This window comes from Dreissena polymorpha, chromosome 16 (assembly GCF_020536995.1).
Source record: "Dreissena polymorpha isolate Duluth1 chromosome 16, UMN_Dpol_1.0, whole genome shotgun sequence".
Taxonomy (NCBI): domain Eukaryota; kingdom Metazoa; phylum Mollusca; class Bivalvia; order Myida; family Dreissenidae; genus Dreissena; species Dreissena polymorpha.
Genome location: NC_068370.1, coordinates 43,248,666 through 43,271,920, shown reverse-complemented (window position 1 = coordinate 43,271,920; position 23,255 = coordinate 43,248,666). Strand labels below are relative to the sequence as shown.

The 23,255-nt window shown below is 35.3% G+C and overlaps 2 protein-coding genes and 1 long non-coding RNA gene across 4 annotated transcripts in view; 2 read left to right on the top strand and 1 right to left on the bottom strand.

Moving 5' to 3' along the window:
• LOC127862048 (rho-associated protein kinase 1-like) overlaps positions 1-19,198 on the top strand; it is a 184,702-nt gene extending 165,504 nt beyond the window's left edge. The window contains exon 9 of the mRNA XM_052400995.1: positions 19,192-19,198. Coding sequence (XP_052256955.1) covers positions 19,192-19,198 — 7 coding nt within the window. The remainder of the gene's footprint in view (positions 1-19,191) is intronic.
• The window catches only part of LOC127862065 (uncharacterized), a 486,885-nt gene that overhangs the window by 192,838 nt on the left and 270,792 nt on the right, over positions 1-23,255 (bottom strand). The gene's annotated exons all lie outside the window — the stretch shown is intronic.
• LOC127862021 (rho-associated protein kinase 2-like) overlaps positions 1-23,255 on the top strand; it is a 461,134-nt gene that overhangs the window by 422,104 nt on the left and 15,775 nt on the right. Inside the window, exon 36 of one of the 2 annotated variants that reach the window (XR_008040405.1) lies at positions 23,048-23,193. The exons of the other annotated variant lie outside the window; for it this stretch is intronic. The gene's annotated coding sequence lies outside the window, so the exon portion shown is untranslated. Of the gene's footprint in view, positions 1-23,047; positions 23,194-23,255 lie in introns of those variants that run through there. 2 annotated transcript variants of the gene reach the window in all.

Here is a 23,255-nt window from a genome sequence, read left to right as displayed (position 1 = left end):
AAAGATCTTTAAGCTTGGAACATGTAACTTGTTTTAAGATTGATTATAATATTTTGAACACAATCATGTCAATATATTTATTAAAAATACATAGTTATAAAAAAAAACTTAAAAAGCTTTTGCCCGTAAATTAGGTAGCACCTATAATCATATTACGTCAATCAATAGTTTAATGTGTAGTTTTGGACATGACAACACAAACTGCATTAAAATCAGCAATGTTTCGCGAAAATACTGGCGACACTAAGCCCATGTAGTAATCAGTATCATGTTCACCGTTTCTCATAATATCGTCCCTTCTGATTGGTTGCTAAGGCTTGCAACTATGTGCATGTTCTTTTTATATAAATAGTTTCTTGATGGAAAAACGAAACTCTTGTTTATGTTTCTCTTTAATTATTTTGACATTTTTCACATATAAGCGGCTTATACACCATTTGATTAACAAACTAATAAACCAAAAACAAACCAACACCATTGTGTGTAATCATACTATTATACCTGGAATAAACATGACCTACTTTCAAATGAAAACCGAAAATCATAAGAAAGATCGGCGTAATAGTCATTAATAAATAGCAAGTAAATGAAAACTTCTAAAAATGGAAAAAACAAACATTTACTGACCAGCACTTCTTGAGGGGTTTTCGTCAAAAGCACGATACAATGAGGAGGGCCAATACTATGGGAATAAGGAATAAAGTTAAAGGTCGTGTCATGTAAAGCTAAAGTTTTCTCGACTCTAGAGATTTCTTATGAAAAACCATTCAGTTGTAGAATAAAAAGTAGTCCGTGCACGCGACAGGTTTATTCAACAAGGTGGGAAAGAGTTTATTCCATGGGGTGTTATACCGTCAATGTCGCGGTGAAGATGGAATAAAAATCAGACTCAGACTTCTGAAGAGTTTTGGAATAATTCATGCTTTTATGTTTCAAATAATAATTACCACAGTGAATTATGGATCTGTTTTAATTGGATTCCTATTTCAGACTCCTCCATGGGTTGCAATATGCTTCAATTGAAAAGGCTGGGTGGCAAATCATAAAATTTTTATGAAAATTTAGGGTGCAAAAAATAAATTTCTAAATAAATTGAACAGTTCAGAAAAAATTATACAGATGTTTTCATACAACACATATACACTTTTCGTTTGTTTTCCAAACAAATATAATATAAGGCTTTTAAACTTCCTTGTGTAAAATCTTGTGGTAACATTGGACTTGTAGCAGCAGACATACCATATTGAGTCGCTAGTCATGGATGTCATGTCATGTAGATCAACCATCACACATTTGAGGGCCACAGTCAAAACTGGCACTGATTGTTTTAATTAACATTATTCATTAACAGGTTTTGAACAAGCTTTATAATTTTAAGAATTCTCCTTGAGTGAAGATCATACTCAAGACTTTCCAGTCTCAAGGTGGACAAAGTATTTAACCAATCAATTTTTATCAATGAAGGATTAAGTTAACAACATATGGGGTTTTATGTCAGTAGGCTAACATTTTTACATTACCCAAACCCCATTGATCTTCAGAAAACTCTTGGATGAATACCTGACAAAGACATACATGTAGACTTGAGCCGCGCACTGGGAAAACTAGGCTTAATCCATGTGCTTTAATTGTCGTCTCAGATTATCCTGTGCAGTCCGCACAGGCTGATCCGGGACGATTCTATCCCCTTTCATGATTTTTTTGTTTACACGAAGTCGTGCCTTAAAGAAAATCCAGTGTAGGCAGAAAGTTCGTCCCTTATAAGCATGCGGACACTACGCAAATGCATTAAATCCTATTTTCCCTGAGCATGGCTAATTTCTGTCTACTTGTTTTTGTTTGATTGTTTTCATTTTTCACTGATTTTAATACTTTTCAAAAAAATCACGGTGGTAAATTAACCAACTCACACTTCCTGGTTTTAGCTGGTTTACCATTACAAGGTGTGCGAAGTTTGTTAGTAACTTACAATTGCCCTGAAAATATGTTTTACATGAAGATGTTTAACCAAAAAAGTACACACAATTTTGTCTATGTAACAAAACTTTGATTCCACATGAAATAACATATTCTAAAAATAAACATACACGAATAGATAATCCCTTATCAACTCTCCTACCACAGTTTATCAAAGATGCAATTCATTAAGTTATTCTGCGAGTATTTCATAGTCATGTAAAGATTACACAAAATGTACAATGAAATAACTACTGTTATGTATAAACAGATTACGACATGTTTATTGACATCATTTATACTATAATAAAAATACTTAACTGTGTGTAAAATTAGTCTTGATGCTATTAACATAAGCGACGTTGTGTGAAAACGAGACTTAATGCATGTGTGCAAAATGTCGTCCCATATGAGCCAGTGATGTCAGCATAGACTGATCAGGGACGGCACTTTTCGACTTTAATGGATTTTTGTTTAAAAGAGACTTCCTTTAAACAAACAATTCCGTAAAGACCAAAAAATAGTCCCTGATAAGCCTGTGCAGACTAATTTGAAATGGCAATTTTTTACCAACATACATAAAGCCTGGTTTCCCACAATTATTTACCAACATGCATAAAGCCTGGTTTCCCACAATTATTTACCAACATGCATAAAGCCTGGTTTCCCACAATTATTTACCAACATACACAAAGCCTGGTTTTCCAAGAGCGCGCCTCACATAATCATTACATTAATCAGCAAAAATTGTAAGATATTCTCTAATTAATGTCATATCACCATGAATGTACATTGTACAATAACATGTGCAAAAGCGATGCAACCAATGTACTGACAATATCACCATTCACTAGAAGACAAGTTTAAACAGTATACATTCAATTGGGCCCGATTTGTCATTGTCGACTACTTACATGTACCCCGGGTACTCTTAAGTATACTTACATGTACCCGGTTATATATACTATAACGTACCCGGGAATTTTAACGCTCAATCGGTCGTTGTCGGCTATTTGTTTTAATTATTTTCACGTTTTTGTCAATTTTCTGTTAAATGGCCTCTATATTCTCGAAACTCATACTCAAAAAGCATGTTGATGCAGGATTTTGTTAAAGAAAAGTTTGTTAAAAAGATAAACAATATCGTTTTACGGTAATAGGTAGCGCGTTTTATAACGTCGGATTTTGGGCGGGAATACAACTCGGGTACAGTCTAATATCGACCGGGTACGTTCAAGTATATTTACCGTACCTGGGGTACATGTAAGTATACTTTAGAGTACCCGAGGTACAGGTAAATAGTACCCGAGCCGACAATGACCAATCGAGCTTCACTTGTCTAAAAGACAATTTTATATCTTTAGATATTGAATATGTTATAAGCATTTTCCATTAAGTAAGCAATTATAAGTACCATATAAGTTTTCCAGATTGTCTGTACAGGTCCAATTTGAATAGTTATGCACCAACACCAAGACAATTAATTAAAAATATTCAATCCACCCATATGTGTTCCATTTTAATGCATTATTATACGGGAAAATAATTGCATCTTTATATAAGTATATGATTAAGTACACAATGTTTAGCACTTAAGAGAATGAAAAATGTATAACAAGCCTTCTTTCGTACAATAATAAATGCGCTGCAAAAACATGTAAAACTGATATTTCAATTTTCTGTCTTTGTCAAGATGCTCTTTAAAAAAGTAAATTTGGTAATCGATTTGATAAAATTAAAATAAAACATATTTACATAAACATATATTACTACAGAAAAGCAAGGCTTTGATAGTATTGTAAGCGAAACAGAAGTCACATACCGATGGAAACCCAAATCACTTTAAGGTCGTCCACTTTTCATAATGCCTGTTATATATGTTCACTTGACATATTTTATAAAAAATCAGACTTCGATTCGTCTCAGCATTTTAAAGATTTGTTTAACATCATTCCAGACGTTTGACCTCTGAAAACATTTTATGCATAAACCTATTGTTGCCATTTAAGTGTAAAATAACTTCATTGTTATTGTTTATGTTCATTTCGAAAATGCCAGTATTTTGGTGAAATTAAATTTGGAGAAACAGTCACCGGACTATTTTAGACATTTTATGTCTGCAGAAATAAAGTGTCGTACATAATCCTTACGTCACTTTTGAATACAGTTTACATGTGCTGTTGGTTTTGTAACTAAACATTAAATATTAAATTATATAAGCATTGCCTTATATATCAATTTTCAATAAATTTCCACGAAAGTTTGAACGTTATTATACCAAACAATTAATATGTTTGTAAACTGCTTCTATGGTTAATATGTTGAGTCTAATGATTCTTTAGTATATTCTATGATTTACATGTTCATCGGGCAACATATCGCATTTAATAATTATAAATGCACCAGTAACCCAGCAAAGCTGCTCCAAGCCTCCGCCTCATAATGCCAAAAGTCACTCGAATACATAATCCGCACCCAGACCTTTTCCCCCATCGCAACTTTAGCGAAGGCCTGCATGCTGACACAGGGATAAGAATCTTTGTCATAGTGATATGATCTCTGCAACGGTTTCCCTTCATGTGTAATCTCAACGAAAACATGCGAGGCTGTATAAGGACAGTACTGCACCGCGAACATGTACACTCCAGCTACAGACGCCGTAAAGTGTCCAGTGGCAGGGTCATATCCTCGACCTTCGTTGACCAGAACGGTCTTGAACACAACAGCCTGGTTGGCAATGAGTGTGTGTTTACCATTAATATGAAGTCGAGAGTGGAAAATCACCAGAGGCACGACAATTTGTTCTGAAAATATAAATATGTGTTATCAAATAATATATCCTATGCTATGTGCGCGTTATTTTTTTGTGTGGATGATAATGCGAGCGCGAGTGCGTGTGCGCGTGCTTGTTTGTGTGTGCGCGGGTGTGCGTGCGTGTGAAAGATAAAGGGAACACGTTACTGTTATGTTTAATTTTGAGATTGTCTCGCACACAGTACTGCAAAGTACACATAATTGGACGTAACTATATTCAATTAACTCATTCATTTGTTATTTCAGTGTATTCGTGATAACTGCAGCTGAATCAGTTTAAATTATTTTCGCTACCCTTTAAGGTTAGTATACATCAAAAACAATAGTTTCATTAACTTATGTTAATTTACTAATTAAGAGTGTGTCGATACGTATATGTATCGGATAGTTCATTGTAATAAGAGCGAAAATAAGTCACATGAGAGATGTGTTCGGTCGAAAATGTCACGATCATCAACGGATATTGTACACTTGTTAGACAGTTAATAATATTCCAGAAGGAAGTTGTGAACGTCGTGTTTAAAATCGTTTTATGGCACAACTTGAATGCTTTCATTTCATTTCTCAACTGGCAGGTGTGTTTGTAAACGCTTTAGGCGCTACGAGCAATCCCGACACTTGCAAATGCTTTAATCAGGACGTGAATTCACATTAACCAGCAAATTATAGCTACTACCATAATCGCCCATGCATTTAACTATTACTTAATGCTAAACTCGTCCTACCTCGAATTTATACTGCTATTCATATACAGACGAGCGAGGAATTTTTGTTCATTAACATAATTATTTAAGCTTTACAATTTTAAATTAATAACATACTATTATTTGAAAGAATGTGCATTACACTAGTATTTTATAAATATAATAAAAAGACTAGTAGAATATTTCTAATTTTATAATTACAGCAATTGCTTTGAGTTATATTACTGCATAATAATTTTAACAAAGCAATATTAACCCACCTAAAATCATAACAAGTTTTATTCGTGACTAATTTTGAAAGCATGAAAGCATTTATCGTTCAATGCAATGGATAACGTAATATTAATGTTACCATGTCAGGCGAAATAATGTGTCAATAGTTGAACAAACGAAAAGCATTACCTTTCATTGCCTCGAGTTCCTTCTCTGTCTTTGCTACGAGAACCTGCACATTTGTTTTCATTTCAGAAACAGCCTCAGAGACATTAATCTTAAGCATTTCGTCCATCTCCTTCTTCTTAACTTCCAGTGCAGTCATTGCGTCATTTAGCGTCACATTCTCCCCTTGTATCGCTTTTAAAGTGTCCTCAACTTTCGCATGTGTTTCACTTATTTTGTCCAGGGTGTGTTTCAGTTCCTTCTCTGTCTTTGCTACGAAAACCTGCACATTTGTTTTCATTTTTTCAGAAACAGCTTCAGATACATTTGTGATCCCGGAGTTTAGGTTAATCTCAAGCCTTTCGTCCATCTCGATCTTCTTAACTTCCAGTGCAGTCATTGCGTCATTTAGCTTCACATTCTCCACTTGTATCGCTTTTAAAGTGTCCTCAACTTTTGCGTGTGTTTCACTTATTTTTTCCAGTGTGTTTTTCAGTGCCAGTTCATTGCTAAGCACTCGTTCGAGAAGGCTTACTTCGTAGTCATACTTTGAACACACGGGACAGGAAGGCTCTGCAGCATGTGTTGTCCCTAATAGAACCAACAATACGAGCCAGCGCCACATTTTAACTTTTCAATGTTAACGAGTTACTAGAAAAATGGTTATGACCGTCTTTGCTGAAACATGAAATCGAAATGGAATGAAATTTAGATCTCTTCTTCGTCGTTTTATAGCGCAGGTATGCTAAATGTACGTCATCATAGATTCAATCAATCACTTCATCCACAAAAATTCTCTTTAGATGTTGAAGAACACGTGTTTGTTCGTTTATGTGTTGAGCTATAACTTATGTAAACAACCGGGTTTGATTGCTATTTAATACTCAGATGTAGGAGGTAGTGTATTGCCACTTGTTTTCAAAAACAATACTTACGTTAGCACATGTGTTGTTTGTTAATGTTCAAAGAAAGACACTTATGCGAATCTTTGATGGTAGGAAGTACTTAGCATTTTTATTCACAAGCATTAGATGTGGATCCAGTTTGAGAGATTTGTAAGAGTCACTTTATTACTTTCTCATATGTTCGGCGTTCGGCGTCATTACTGTTCCTGGGAATCGTTTAGCGTACCGTCTGTGGTTGCTGGTGTTTGTTTTGTTTCTTTGATGAGGAGTATTATGGAAAAGTATAATTTTTTGAGTATAACTTGTACAAACATGTCTGAAGACATATCTCAAAATGGCGGAGAGGTTCAGAATAGTTTTACCAAGAAATCCACTTACAGCACAAGGATTGTAATATGTACTCTAAAGGCATAAATCGATGGGAACTCGACAATTAATATTGTTTTAAAATATGATCATACTTTCGTCTCTTAAGCTTATGTAGATTTTCCAACATACAACTTGGTTTTGCTGGGTATACCACACATGGTTTGTTGACCTCAAAGAATAAAGAACTCTTAGCATTGTTTACAAAGTGTAGCTCAACGTTGTATGTCGCACCGACGCTAAATGTCGCACTAGACTTAAAATGTCGCGAGGCTGACGTAAACTTCCGCAAACTCTACTGAAGCTTTGTTTTTCGAAGAATCTATCTATCCTCTCGTTTGCTCTATATTCCTTTCGACAATTTTTTGCAGCGTCATAATTGTACGCAAATTGAAATGCGTTAATTTGAACAAGAAATGCAAATATGCTGCCATTTGTTTAACAAAAACCAACGACTGTTTTTATATTTTTAACAAATACAATTTACACAGTTTTTTAATAAGCGGTTTAAAATAAGCTGTTAAAATAAACAAATTAAAATAAATATAACGTACGGTCTATAACGGAACGTGTTCCTTATTTTATGTTATAATAAGGTAGTTATGCTCGTTCATACAAAATAAGTTTATTTAATTTCGTATAAACACGACATTGACGATGCTGACATAGGGGCTCAAGTCGCTTACAACATTCATTGCATAATGATCTCACGATTGCCTGTAGTATTAAGCTGAAGCTCTGTGACAAGCACACACTATAAAGTGGTAAAATTATGTATTTCTAATGACAAACGCTTATTAGTAAAGACAAACGTAATAGATCGTATTCGTGAGTGCGTGTTTATTGTGTGTGTGTGCGTCTTGCCTACTACATGTGCTTCTGCTTCGTTGTTTTGTAATAGGTTCCGTGCCATGAATATAGGATCGCATTGTATAGTAAAGTTTCTCTCTTGCTGGAGCGGCTGACGATTCACTTTGTGCATACTATATGTGTCAATACAAATTTGTGCATTGAATTATTTTGAAAAAACAAGTATTGTACGTAATCAACGACTATGATGTAGTAACTTTATCATTTAATTTTTTCACCTGTAAATAGCGCGCGGTAATGCTGTACAAGTAAATGTACTAGAACCCATGCGTTTTATGAAGCATCAATAGCGAACAAAGAATCGTGTATCCAATGATTTCAATTAATTGGATATTGAATATGCATAATCCAAGTTGGCTAATTTCTGTCATATCGTTTTGGCGTGTTGGCACCAGGAACGACACTTATACTCGCCAGAACAACAATGTCGTTATGGCGGGTTTATTTGAAGGTCTTCCGTAGTGTCGTGTTGGTAACCTTATGTGACTATATTTCAAACCAATTATGGCTATAAATTATTTTCCTTTAATCATCAGTCCAAAATTGTACTGAGTATTCTAGAAAACGTTATTTTAGTTATACCGATGTATGGTGAAATGCATCTGGTCTTGTGGGTGATATACATGTATTACCACCATGCCGACCTAATCAGGTTGATTTTTGGATATAGAGTGAAACGCAGATTTATAACTCAAATATAACTCAGTTAATCTATGGTTAAGCACCATGATTTATTATTAGAATTCAATAAAAAAATGTATGTTTTAGTAAAATATACGATCCGACCAAAGGAAAGTAATTTCTTTAAGGTACTTTTAATACTCCACAACATTTGAAAATATGTTTGGGCGGGGATGTATTGGAGCCATTCAGACTCAACACATTGACCGGCGATTTGTTCTCATATTTTTCTATAATTTTCTTGAACTACTTCCAAATATATAAAGCGAATACAATGAAATACTCAAATAAAGCAAAATTATGAAATGTCGATTTTCAAGACAATGTTTATCCCAAGGGATGCATACATTCTTTAGTTTGAATATGAACTTGACTGACACAATGGTGTGGGAGTGTAAATCATGCTTGAGACTTCTTGATTTTTATGTGCGCTTATAGCGTGACTGTATAGCCGACAGCGAAGCTCCTGAGCAGACAGCGCGATTGCGCCAAATGCGCAAGATCCATTTCGCATGACGCTGCTTATTAGTTGTTTACCCCACTTAACGAGCACGAGTCCTATCCAGAATGTATTCCAAACCTTTCACATGCATCAATATATATCCCGACGAAATAACTGGCATTTTGCATAAGTTAAACCACAGAAACACGACCGTTGAGTCATGTGTGTTGTGAGACTTCAACTTATCGGCCGTTAATCATGGACGCCATCTCTTTTTTTAAATAATAAATTAGCAAAATTGAATGCTACGTCCGAGGTGGCAACAAGTTTTGATATTTCACAGATAATTTTTCAGGGTGTGTAGGTTTTATATGTTTTTATTTACATTTATCCAAAAACGTACAGAAACATACAATCACATTTGGAAACTTGAGCTTTATAAGTTGTGGAATGGTTGAGGTTTGTAAAAGCAAATCGATGTCTATTACCATTGTGACAATACAATTTCTATCGGATTAATTCGCTCACGATGCCACACGATTGCGATCAACATATACTAGTTGCTGCATGAACACATACATTGGATTCTTACAGATATAATATGTTATTTTAAATTTCTCCAAAACAGATGGAGCCAATGCCAAGGTTATGGCGCTAAGGACGTGACGCAAATGCATATTTCAGCTATTTTAAAATAATTGGATAATATGAGCTTAGCATATTGATTACATATTTGTGTCTTGTTCTGAGAAAACTGGGCTTAATTTATGTGCGTAAAGTGTCGTCCCAGATAAGCCTGTGAAGACCGCACAGGCTAATCAGGGACGACACTTTCCGCTTTAATGGTATTTTTAGTTTCAAAGAAGTCTCTCCTTACCGAAAATCAAGTTAAGGCGGAAAGTGTCGTCCCTGAAAAGCCTGTGTGGACTACACAGGCTAATCTGGCACGACACTTTACGCACATGAATTAAGCCCAGTTTTCTCAGAACAAGATACAAATAAACAAGCTTTCTGTTCAAATCAAGACAGGCCAAACAGATGGTATTTGCAACACTTGTTATTCCATTGAAAAGCAATTAACGAATCGGTCTTCATCGCGTGTTGAACCTTTTACATTTATTATAATTGGCAGATTTCACTACAAAACGACACTGATTATCAGAATGAAAATGTAAAATGATTATGGTGGAGTTGATAACGATGCTAGGGCTGATGATGATAGCGTTTGTTTCCTATTGTTTGTATCTAGTTTAAGGGTTTTGCAAGTTTAGTGTCATATTAGTAAAACTGTGCTTAATCAATCTTACCAAAGATCAATTTAGAAACTTGCATAATGATGTAAATATGTTATTTAAATAATTGGTATATCTTTTATTCATACACAACAGAGTCAGTAAATACTGTATAGTTATATAAATATATTCGCCCAATATCATGGTATATTACTTCCATAATATCTGCAATATGGCTTTCTTCTCAAAGGGTATAACAAACCTAAAAAATGAAAATACTATTTATTAACTAGCGTCTTCTTAGGCATTTTTACATAAATGTATGTGAGCATATTCATGTTTGAAGAATACAATAATGAAACAAAAACAAAAAGTACACTTTTAATGTTTGTTACATCTTATGTAAGCACGTAACTCACACATCAAAAATCAGAATTTCGAAGAAAACATGTATATGAATACAAAACAGGTTACATACATATTCTTTTAATCTAAATAGGCATTAAATATTTATAATAATAAATATATCAAATCAGAACAAAAATTGCAAATAGAAAAAATATTTGCAACAGTAACTTGACTACTAGTATTCCAGACACCATACGAGTTTTTTTCTTAATTTCACATTTAATTTTGCCGAAAAATTTTGATTTTGTTTTCACATGATATATTCCAGACACAATACATCAACCGTTTAACCCTTTTCCACTCGGATGCAAAGTGAAAATGGCTATGTGCAAACAACTAAAACCAGAACAGCGTGTGAGTAACTTGCAGTCTGTTCAGGTTTTATGCTGTTTGCTGCTCATCAGTATCTAAGGATTGGAAATGAAGCCTTTAAAACTTGAATTTAGTAAGAAAGGTATTTAATTAAATGTAACTTTCTAAAGTAATACAAATGTGTCAAAATAAGTATCTAAGGGGTTAAGGGTTTATATAACCCGTTCTCATTAAAATGAATCCTTACATTCAATAAATTATGTGTCACTTTTACAATGTGACAAGCTTGCATAAGAGGTTGCATTAAGTTGAACATTCCTTACAACCAATCAAACATTTTGTTTTATTACCTGATGTCTTATATAATTGATAATTAATTATTTTTTGCTATTTCCTCGTCGAAAAAGAAATTTGCAATGTTTTAAACTGTTACCGGTGAATATCGAACTGTTGACCGGTCAACAGTTTGAATTATTATACCTCACTTTTATTCACAATGCTTAACTCCCATAGGCCATCGTGACATAGATATACTGTCAGACCCAGCGGGAATAAATTTACTGTCCAAAATATACTGTATCCCGCTGCCATAGCAATTACGTGCCATCAGCGTGAAAAAATTTACTGACAAAAAAATACTGTATCCCGCTGCCTTAGCAATCACGTGCGGAATGTTCGAAAATTATACTGTCCCATTCGCGCATGCGCAGTACGCAGTTTTGCGTGTCCGTTGTATTTGGATAATTAAAATATCGATTGCAGCTGAAACTGTGCGGTAGAATAGATAAATGCCATTATTTAAGCTTTGACAGGAGTCAAAAAGAAAATCAATTTAGTATAAACGACACGTTTACCTCAAAGGCAACTTTAATCCAATGCTAATAACAATAAAGTTACAACGATTTACACTTCCAGTGTGTGTTCTTAAGGTGTTATGCATGACAAACACACAATCCGAAATACGTTTTGGATTCGTTCGATGCTTTAAACAAATATTTTACTGTTAAAAAAACCACCACGTCCATATTGTTGTCCCAAAATGTTTCGTCACCGAAATGACGTCATACAAGTACGTCATAAATTGCGTAATCAAGTGATGAAAATAAAATACGGAAAGCTGGTTCGGTAATATATTTTCAAAGAAATATTTGACGACTAACAAAATTGATGGGATAAATTGATTACTAAGTCGGTGCCGAATAAAGCGAAGTTCATTTTGCTCTGCCCGTAAATTTGAACCACTCAACATATTAATGGTTGTTCATTGCTGAAATAAAATTCAATTATTGAATATAAAAATTGTTCATGGTTCATATAAATTGTTCATGTTTAAATAGTTTATTCGGTATAATAAAATAAATATTATATGTCTGACAGGGTGACAGTAAATTTGTCAACTTTCGGAAAAATACTGTCAACCTTGGCTTCGCCTCGGTTGACAGTATTTCCTCAAGTTGACAAATTTACTGTCACCCTGTCAGCCATGTAATATTTATATACTGTTGCCCGCTGGAATAATGACGTCATTTCGTTGAAAAAATGACGTCATTTTACAGTTAAACAGTCAAAATTATTTATTTTATCTATTACTGTTGTGTGTAAATAAAAATTTACTTTGCTGTTATTACTATGTTGGAAATTTGATCAGGTAATAAAACACTTATTTCATGGCCTATCGGCCTCGGGCAACAGTACCAAAGTCATCCCTGATACCTTGGGAAACAGTTTTGACTGTTCATCGCGCATCCATGAAATAAGTGTATAATGTACAGGAGTTTCCCTGTGATCCGTACCAAGTGAACAAAAGAGTATATTTATGATCTTTGAAGGCTAAGATTTGATTGGTTATTTAAATGTGATATGAAATTGAACTCTTACATGCCACCTCTTCTGCCGTATGAGCCAAGGTAGCGCCGTACAAGCTTACATATCCGAGTATAATGGTCAGGAACTTGTGCATAGGCGCAGGCTGGAAATCAAACTAGGCTGGCAGTTTATGGCACAAGACCCATTTCTGCACGACGGGGGTCATATAAAAGCAACACCAGATTTAAGATAAAATTTGAATATCCAAAAGTTGTGTATGTAACATTTAAGTGCACAAGGATATGCAAAAGAAAAATGGTATTGTAAGAAAATAAGTGTGTACCAACAATTTTATTAATTCAACATAGCAATCTATCCAATCTTTACACAAAGAATGTAGAGTTTATAGTGGTGACACTAATAATATAGCTTAGAACAATGTTTACACAATTGATCAACGGCAGTGTCAAAATTCTAAGCATATGTTCAGTGCACAACTATTAATGAGCCACATTCTGCTAAAATTGGGCGAAATGCATGTGCCCACAGGCTAATCAATGATGACACTTTCCAATTTTATGGAATGTTTCTTTTTTAAAAGTAGATTCTTCTAAACAAAAATCGGATCTACATGAAAGTGTTTACCCTGATTAACCTAAGCATACTGCACAAGAAGACAACACTTAACGCAAATGCATTAAACTCCTTGTTCCAAGATGGCGGCTCAAATAACAAAGAATCTCAGCAGCTGCAAATACATAGAGGATATTTGTTGGATTCGGTGGATAATCAATTTAAATTCACGAGTGATCAAAGAAAATGATATTTTTCCACGAGTGAAAATATAAATTTTCTATGATCACGAGGGAATTAAAATCGATATTCCACCGAACCAACAAATGTTCTTTTTATTTGATGCTTTTTTCACAGTTTATATACATTAGTCAAGAGTTTCACTAAAGCATTTCGCTGGGATAATGACGTCATTTCGCCAAAAAATGACGTCATCAATTATTATCGATAATTTTCACTGATAATTTTCACTGTTTGATACAGTGAAATTATCAGTTTTAAATCACTGATATTTCTCTATAAACCATCGCGAAGCATAAAATAAATGTATATTATTTAACATGCATGCAAAGATACTAGTTATAATTTTATCATAAAATATTATTTACAATAAACTTAACATGCTTAAATGAAACTTGCACACATTTAGTCAAAAACACCAACAAATACCTACTTTCTCTTTAACAGCCTAATATCGGCTTTTATCCCTTTCCCACTCAGAAGCAGAGGAAATGGCTTATGCAAACAGCATAAGACCAGTACAGCCTGTGAGTCACTCGCAAGCTGTTCAGGTTTCATGCTGTTTGCTGCTCATCAGTTTCTTAGGGTTGGAAATGAAACCTTTACAACTTGAATCTAGTAAGAAAGGTCTATAATTTGATTTGATTGCCTAAGAGACTTCAAATGTGTAAAAGTGCGTCTCTGAGTGGCAAAGGGTTACAGTATTTGTTGCTTTCAAACACATCTGAATATTGTAAATGAAAACGAGGGGGTGGGAAAGAGAATATCAATACTTTTACATGTGCATCCATGGCCACCCCCCATCTCCTCAAAACCGAATCCAAAAGCCCTCTTTCCCCCTCCGGGGCAAGTACTGAATGTTTTTAATAACATTCAGTCATTTGTCAGTCTAAATTCCTGTACATACATATATCATCTAAATCAAACCCAGGAAAACCATATTGATCTGTGTATTATTTAATATGTTTTCCAGTATTACAGGTATACAGTTCATAATAATATCAATGAGTAACAAACAATTTTCTAGGCAATGAACATACCACAAACAAAAATAAATACAATCTAGTGTGAGCTGGTAATTACAATGTACCCAGCTGATTGAAACAAGCTTTGCTCAGATGAAAACAGGTTTAATCCATGTGCCCAAATTGTCGATTGTTAGAGTGAGCAATCTGCACAGGATTATCCAGGATGACACTTTGGGACAAGGATAGTTGTTTGTTTTGACTTCCTTTAAACAAACAAGAAACCGTCGGAGACGGGTGATGCTCCCCAAAGGTTTTTTTTGTCACAATATTGCACTATATATTCAGATAAAAGGAAACGTCTTGAGGGCACAGTAGTTGGGGGGAACAATAATTTTTGTTATAGAAAATTTCAAAGGGCCATGAAAAATCATCCAACCAGAAACCCCTGATAATATGCACATCTCCTCTTGGTAGTGAAGCTTCCCATAACGTTTCATTGAATTCCGGTCATTAGTTGCTGAGAAATAGCCCGGACAAAAATGGGGCACAGTAGCTGGGGGGACAAGAATTTTTGTATAGAAAATTTCAAAGGGCCATAACTCTGTGAACAATCATCCGACCAGAACCCGCTGATAATATGCACATCTCCTCTTGGTAGTAAAGCTTCCCATAAAGTTTCATTGAATTCCGGTCATTAGCGGCTGAGAAATAGCCCGGACAAAAATGTGCACGGATGGACAGACAGACGCACACACGGACAGACGAAGGGGCGACTATATGCTCTCCCCAAAATAAATTTTGGGGGACCATAAAAATTCTATAAAAGCGCAAAGTGTCGTCCATTATTAGCAATGCGGACTGCAATCTGGGACGATACTTTAGGCACAAAATGTGCCAAATTATGGTATAACATGGAAATTGTATATAGTCACAACTGTTTAAAATAAACATGCACATCAGCATTCCAAACATGTCAGATAGCCTGAGAAATTAAGGACTGTGCACATGAAACAAAAACAGCTGAATGAAAAATATAGTTAAATAATGCAAAACCAATACATGTATATTCAATTGATTTCACAAATGTAATAAAAGCTTATAATTCAACCATTTAAAACAAACAATCATCATATCTACTTGAACAAAAAAGTTGGTTACATTTTTACAAGATGACTGGCAGAAGTCTGCTTTTAACCATTAAATTGAAAAAAAATGTGTCACACACAACTTCTTATTTTCAATCTACAATGTGAGAAGTTTAATGTTAATCAAACAAACATTGTAAAAGTCATTCAAAGATTGAAATTTAAACCAAGAAGGCAACAAGATAGCAATATCATATTAATGTTAATATCAACTCTAACAAATAAAATAAATAAACAACAATTTTGATCACTGTAGTACACAAAGCACCAACAATCTACAGAATTAGGAATTGACCAATGAAATTAGCGAGTCCTAGAACAATGAGGATGACATGGAAGGCGATGATTGGCGCACGCAGGGCGCCCTCTAGGTAGCGCTTCCTCATGTACACAAGGCACGGCAGGCAGATGGCATAGGAGAAACCACAAAACGCTCCGACAAATCTACAGAAAAATACGATGTTCATTCTTTCATTCGCTCATTTTTAGAAGATAAAAATCTTCTGCATCAGCTTAAGATGAAAATTGAAAGGTAACAACACAATCATGTACTATTTGGTAATCACTTAAATAAAATATGTAATTTACAACAGAAAACTGCTCAACATTGAATTGACTTTAAATTAAAATTTTACAAAAGCTCTTCCAAGAAAAGTTGGATCTTTAAACTAAAATGAACAGATGAACATATGAAAGGAAACAAAACTTTTAACGAAACATACCCGATGATTTTACCGATAGACGGCAAGAAGACAGCAAAAACGACGCACACTACTACCAGAAGGAGGTTCAGCCCAAATACATGCTTCAGGCTGCAATAGATCAAAAGTTTATCACATAAGCAATGAATAATAAGAGAGACCTGAAGGCCCTTATAATTACGCCCCTTTAGCCCTTTACCATAACTCAGATACACTTTTTGACACATTTGCAAATCTAATTTAATTTAAGACCTTTCTTAACAAATTCAAATTAAAAGATCTTATTTCCAACCCATTGATTTAAGGCACTAGTGAGCATCAAACAGCTTATAACTCGAACAGACTGCAAGTTACTAGCAGGCTGTTCTGGTTTTATGCTGGTTGCAAAAGCCATTTCACTTTGCTTCTGATGGGTAAAGGGTAAACAATCAATGAGAAAGACATCTAGCGATGATAAATGGTTCATTTCGAACCCTAAGAAAATGATGAGCAGCAAACAGCATCAAATCTGAACAATCTGCGAGTTACTCGAAGGCTGTTCTGGTTTTATGCTGGTTGCATATAGCAACTTTCAGTTAGCTTCTGAGCGGGAAAGGGTTAAACAAGAGCTCTGTCACAGACAAGAACAGCAGACCTCTTCCGGATTTATTATTGTAAGAGTAGGAACAGGATCTACATAAGTGCATCATTTTATAGTTATTGCAGGCTCCAGGTTGAAATGAACAGACGGGATGACAAGAGTTTAATCTCCAGTCGATGGTGTCAATCAAGAAGAGGAAAAAAAAGTTGCGTATACATTTAAACCAGTATGCAAAGGGGACACGAGACAGGTGGTACTATCGAATATCTAATAGCCTTTCACATAGAAACATGTCTGTGATATTTGAAATTCAACTTTGTGAATGATTGATATATACTGGGAAACTTTTATAATTCAATATAATTAGGGTAAGTATGTAATGTTTTACTATGACAATGGATTTTACAATAACACACTGCTACTCTCCTTTGGCATTTTAACCAAACTTAGAAATGCCTCTTCGATGGTCATTCAATAAATTTTTTCAAATCTTTTAATTAAGTAGAAAACTATGGCAAAACCTTTACAAACTTGATGAAAAAATCTGATTTAAGCATTATTTTTCCTCAAATGTTTCTCTGGGAAAAAAAAGTTAAAGGTTTTTTTTTCCTCATATCTTTATAAAAAACATTTTAAAAAACTCAGTTCAGTAACTGCCATCTTAACTTTAATCATACTATATCATGCTAACATGCCATAACAGCTTTAAGCATTATTATTAGTTGAGGCACCCAGAGCCATCTAGTGTTAATTTTTTGTATACACCGGTTAATTTTAAACATTTTCAGGTGTCTTGCGCAACATTTTATTTGACCATGCTTCAGAGTTGATTATATTGACCTAAATTACCTGGTTAATTGTTAAATGTCTAGTTTCTAGGCATGGTCAAATTTTTTGTTTTAATTTATAAATGTTTTGGTTTACATTTACGTGTTATATAAAACAACTACAGATACATGTAGTCAACTTCAAATATATATGTGTGGTTATTATATCAGATGTATAACAAAACAAAGAACATTGTACTATCAAAGCTGTAAGAAAGGTCGATCCTGCTATTTTAAGACAGCTCTTGTCTAATGGATTTCTCTTTTCAACTCTTGATCTCAAAACAAATGATCTGACTTTGATGAAACTTAATTTGCTATTTTGTTGTGTTATGGACATGCACTCATGAATTTTATGAAACTTGGTATATACCAAACCTGCTTGATGGGCATGTGCATATGGACAGTTTCAATGATTTTCAGAGAGTTATTGACATTTGATTATTAATACTAGTTTATTATTTGATTTCTCAAATTGCAATGAAATGTGCAGTCTTTTGTTACATTTAAGTTAACAAACAGTTCATATCAACTTCATCGTTTAGGAACTAGATATGTAGATGTATACGAGTATATGACTGCTACATACAATACGGTGATGAGAACTAGTTGAATATATTAATTTTGGTAAAGATTGGCACAGATAATAATTTTTCAAAATTATGGAAACTGAAAAGCCCTAAAATTAGACTTCGAAAATAAGTGATACCACAGTAAGTATTAAATCACCTGCTGTGATTGCTTTAGTTATAATTGTTGTATATTACAAGTATTCATTTATCAAACCCAGGTGAGCGATTTGGACCTTGTCGGCCTTTTAGATTCAAATTATGTATTGTGCACAAAATTATCCATTTATATATTTATTTTGTATGAACGCTTTTTATTTTTTAGTTATCATCTATGTGTATGTGTATAAGTTTAAAAAACCTTTATCTTATAAATTAATCTTTATTTGATATGTATTTTTTAACAATAATATGTCATATATCTATGATTTATGTGCTGTATGTTCCAATTGAATCTGCTACTAATTTTTCTCTTACTTAACAGCACTGTTAAAGAAATAACAAACAAACTCAAAACAGAAAATAATTATTTTTCGTTCATAGTTTCTTATAATATTTTAAACACTTTTATAACAATTTACTATAAAAATGTGTTTGTTTAATTATGCAACAACTGTACTGAAAACATTATTTTAGCTTTCTTTCATACAAACTATAAATTCTCTTCCTAAAGCTCAAATCATGAATAAATATTTGTGCAATGTCCGTTTTCAGGACGTAAAACCGAAACACGAAGCAATACTCCTCGTTTGGTGCGTCCAATCGAGCTGTAAGATCGGGATCTTCCGCGACTTTGCCCCCAAATATGCGACCCAACTGACCTTTGCACATGAGCATCGTGACTCTTCGCAACGTTGCACCTATATATGCGTTCAAACTTACCCTTGGACTCGAGTGCACACAAAGATCGCAATTCTTTGCAACTTTGGATCCAAATTTGAGAGCCAACTGACTTTCGGACTGACTTTGGTGCTCTTGCACGTGAGATTACCACTGAACAGGGCTCCAGACGTTTAGAAGAATGCGAAAGTGGACATTAAGCCCATGCAGTCTGCTTTAAATATATATATATATATATATATATATATATATATATATATATATATATATATATATATATATATATATATATATATATATATATATATATATATATATATATATATATATATATATATACACACATATCTCAATAAGTATTTTTCTACGCTAGGGAAGACATGTTATGTTTGTTTGTATACAATTTGATTATATTTTGTAAATTTGCCATTACAGAACGTAATGGTTTTTCCTGTTAAAAGATATCATGCAATCATGTTAATGTATGTCGCGCAATGCCAATTTTATTGTGCAAAGTTTTTTTCTTGTTAAAAAAAACAACAAACTTAATTATAATTATATGAACACAATTTAAGCTTAGGAAGGCACACATATGGTACATGCAGTATTTACTATTATGACCATGGGAAATTGTATCAGAACTATACAGCATTATAATTTGCTGTCACATTAGATTATTCATGGCTGAGAGGAATCTTGTCAATTTAAACTTGTGTTATGGTAACAAAACATGGTGGTGAAACAAGTTTGTGTTGCTCATGTTTTTGTGGTTTCCTGGTGATAACATGTAGTATTTGTTGTTCTTTGGTAACAGATATGTTGTGTAATGTGGAAAGGACAGAAGGGCATTAAGTCTTCTGAACTGAATATGGTCAGTGTAATGACTTTTGTTGAAAAGTGGACAGAGTTTTGTCATATTCCAGGCTTTGTGTTGACATATCTGCTCCCAGACTTAAGATGACCACACTTAAGAGTTTTCATAAGAAACCTTTTGCCAATCATATGTATTTTTTCAAGAAAGTGAAAAATTGTTATCCTTCTAACATACTTTAAAGGTGAATGGTATTTTGGATTCCAAATCCTGGAAAAAAAATCTAGGCATGCTCTGGGAAAACTTTGCACAGTCTGCACAGGTTTATAATTAACTACACTTTCGACTTCATGGAATTTTTTGTTGAAAGAAAATCTGTTCTAAACATAAACATTCTAGGCAGAAAGTTATGTCCCTGTTCAGTATGCACAGGCTAATCTGGGACGACGCTACATGTATAAGCACATGCATTAAACCCCCTTTTCAAAGAGCACAATTCATTGTAAAAAATGAATGTTTTACATAATAGGTGATATTTAGACAAGCATTATACTTGAAAGTGCAAGTATTATTCCATGAGTCCCTGTATGTTGTGGATTTACAAGTCTGAGAATGGGTTTGTGAATGCAGGCCTTCTTGCAATGGACATTTCTTGAGAAGTTCATATTGATTGAATTGCTTTGTGTGAAAATGTGCAGCCAGTGTAGCTTCAGACCAGCCTGCGCTATGAAGTCACGCAAGGCTTCCTGATATGCCTTATGTCACCTGCGCAGCTTCAGACCAGCCTGCACTATGAAGTCATGCAAGGTTTCCTGATATGCCATATGTGACCAGTGTAGGTTCAGACCAGCCTGCGCTATGAAGTCATGCAAGGTTTCCTGATATGCCATATGCGGCCAGTGTAGGTTCAGACCAGTCTGCGCTATAAAGTCATGCAAGGTTTCCTGATATGCCTTATGTGGCATGCGCAGCTTCAGACCAGCCTGCGCTATGAAGTCATGCAAGGTTTCCTGATATGCCTTATGGGGCAAGCATAGCTTCAGACCAGTCTGCGCTATGAAGTCATACAAGGCTTCCTGATATGCCATATGTGGCCAGTGTAGCTTCAGACCAGTCTGCGCTATGAAGTCATACAAGGCTTCCTGATATGCCATATGTGGCCAGTGTAGCTTCAGACCAGCATGCGCGATAGTCATACAAGGTTTCCTGATATGCCATATGGGCTAGCATAGCTTCAGACCAGCCTGCACTATGAAGTCGTGCAAGGTTTCCTGATATGCCATATGTGGCCAGTGTAGGTATAGACCAGCCTGCGCTATGAAGTCATACAAGGCTTCCTGATATGCCATATGGGGCTAGCATAGCTTCAGACCAGCCTGCGCTATGAAGTCATACAAGGTTTCCTGATATGCCATATGTGGCTAGCATAGCTTCAGACCAGCCTGCGCTATGAAGTCATACAAGGTTTCCTGATATGCCATATGGGGCTAGCATAGCTTCAGACCAGCCTGCGCTATGAAGTCATACAAGGCTTCCTGATATGCCATATGTGGCTAGCATAGCTTTAGACCAGTCTGCGCTATGAAGTCATGCAAGGTTTCCTGATATGCCATATGGGGCTAGCATAGCTTCAGACCAGCCTGCACTATGAAGTCATGCAAGGTTTCCTGATATGCCATATGTGGCCAGTGTAGCTATAGACCAGCCTGCGCTATGAAGTCATTCAAGGTTTCCTGATATGCCATATGGGGCAAGCATAGCTTCAGACCAGTCTGCGCTATGAAGTCATACAAGGTTTCCTGATATGCCATATGTGGCCAGTGTAGCTTTAGACCAGCCTGTGCAATGAAGTCATGCAAGGTTTCCTGATATGCCATATGGGGTTAGTGTAGCTTCAGACCAGCCTGCACTATGAAGTCATACAAGGCTTCCTGATATGCCATATGGGGCTAGCATAGCTTCAGACCAGTCTGCGCTATGAAGTCATGCAAGGCTTCCTGATATACCATATGCAGCCAGTGTAGGTTCAGACCAGCCTGCACTATGAAGTCATACAAGGCTTCCTGATATGCCATATGCAGCCAGTGTAGGTTCAGACCAGCCTGCACTATGAAGTCATACAAGGCTTCCTGATATGCCATATGCAGCCAGTGTAGGTTCAGACCAGCCTGCACTATGAAGTCATACAAGGTTTCCTGATATGCCATATGGGGCTAGCATAGCTTCAGACCAGTCTGCGCTATGAAGTCATGCAAGGCTTCCTGATATGCCATATGCAGCCAGTGTAGGTTCAGACCAGCCTGCACTATGAAGTCATACAAGGCTTCCTGATATGCCATATGCAGCCAGTGTAGGTTCAGACCAGCCTGCACTATGAAGTCATACAAGGTTTCCCGATATGCCATATGGGGCAAGCATAGCTTCGGACCAGTCTGCGCTATGAAGTCATACAAGGCTTCCTGATATGCCATATGTGGCCAGTGTAGCTTTAGACCAGCCTGCGCAATGAAGTCATGCAAGGCTTCCTGATATGCCATGTATGGCCAGTGTAGCTTTAGACCAGCCTGCGCTATGAAGTCATGCAAGGTTTCCTGATCTAATGAGCGACCTTATTACTCCTCATCTCAGTATTATGGATGCAGAGACATGTCTGGAGTTATGTCTTAACCCTTTGCATTCTGGGAAATTTGTCGTCTTCTAAAATTAGCATTTTCTGTGTTTTTTTTTCAAAGATTACTATCAGAATAGCAAACAGTTTGGATCTGTGGCATCTCATCTTGATCCAAACTGTTTGCAAATGCCTTTAAAATTCGGTTCCAGCACTGAAAGAGTTAAGGCTTGAGTTTTGACATTCATGGGCAAATTTATGATGTGTTCAATTTTCTTGCTGTATTGATTCTGCTGAAGACATATCAACAGGTGCTTCATTTAGGATCCAGTCTGTAACTGCTGTATCTCAATAAGATAATCGTTAGCTCCACAACTCTTTGTATTGATGTTGATGTATGGCATGGCCTTAAATGTGCTTTTTGACATGATTGCCTTCAAGTTGCATTTTGACTGGAGGTCAGTCATGTAATTAATTTAATATTGTTGACCTTGTTCAAAGATTATTACATGCACTTAC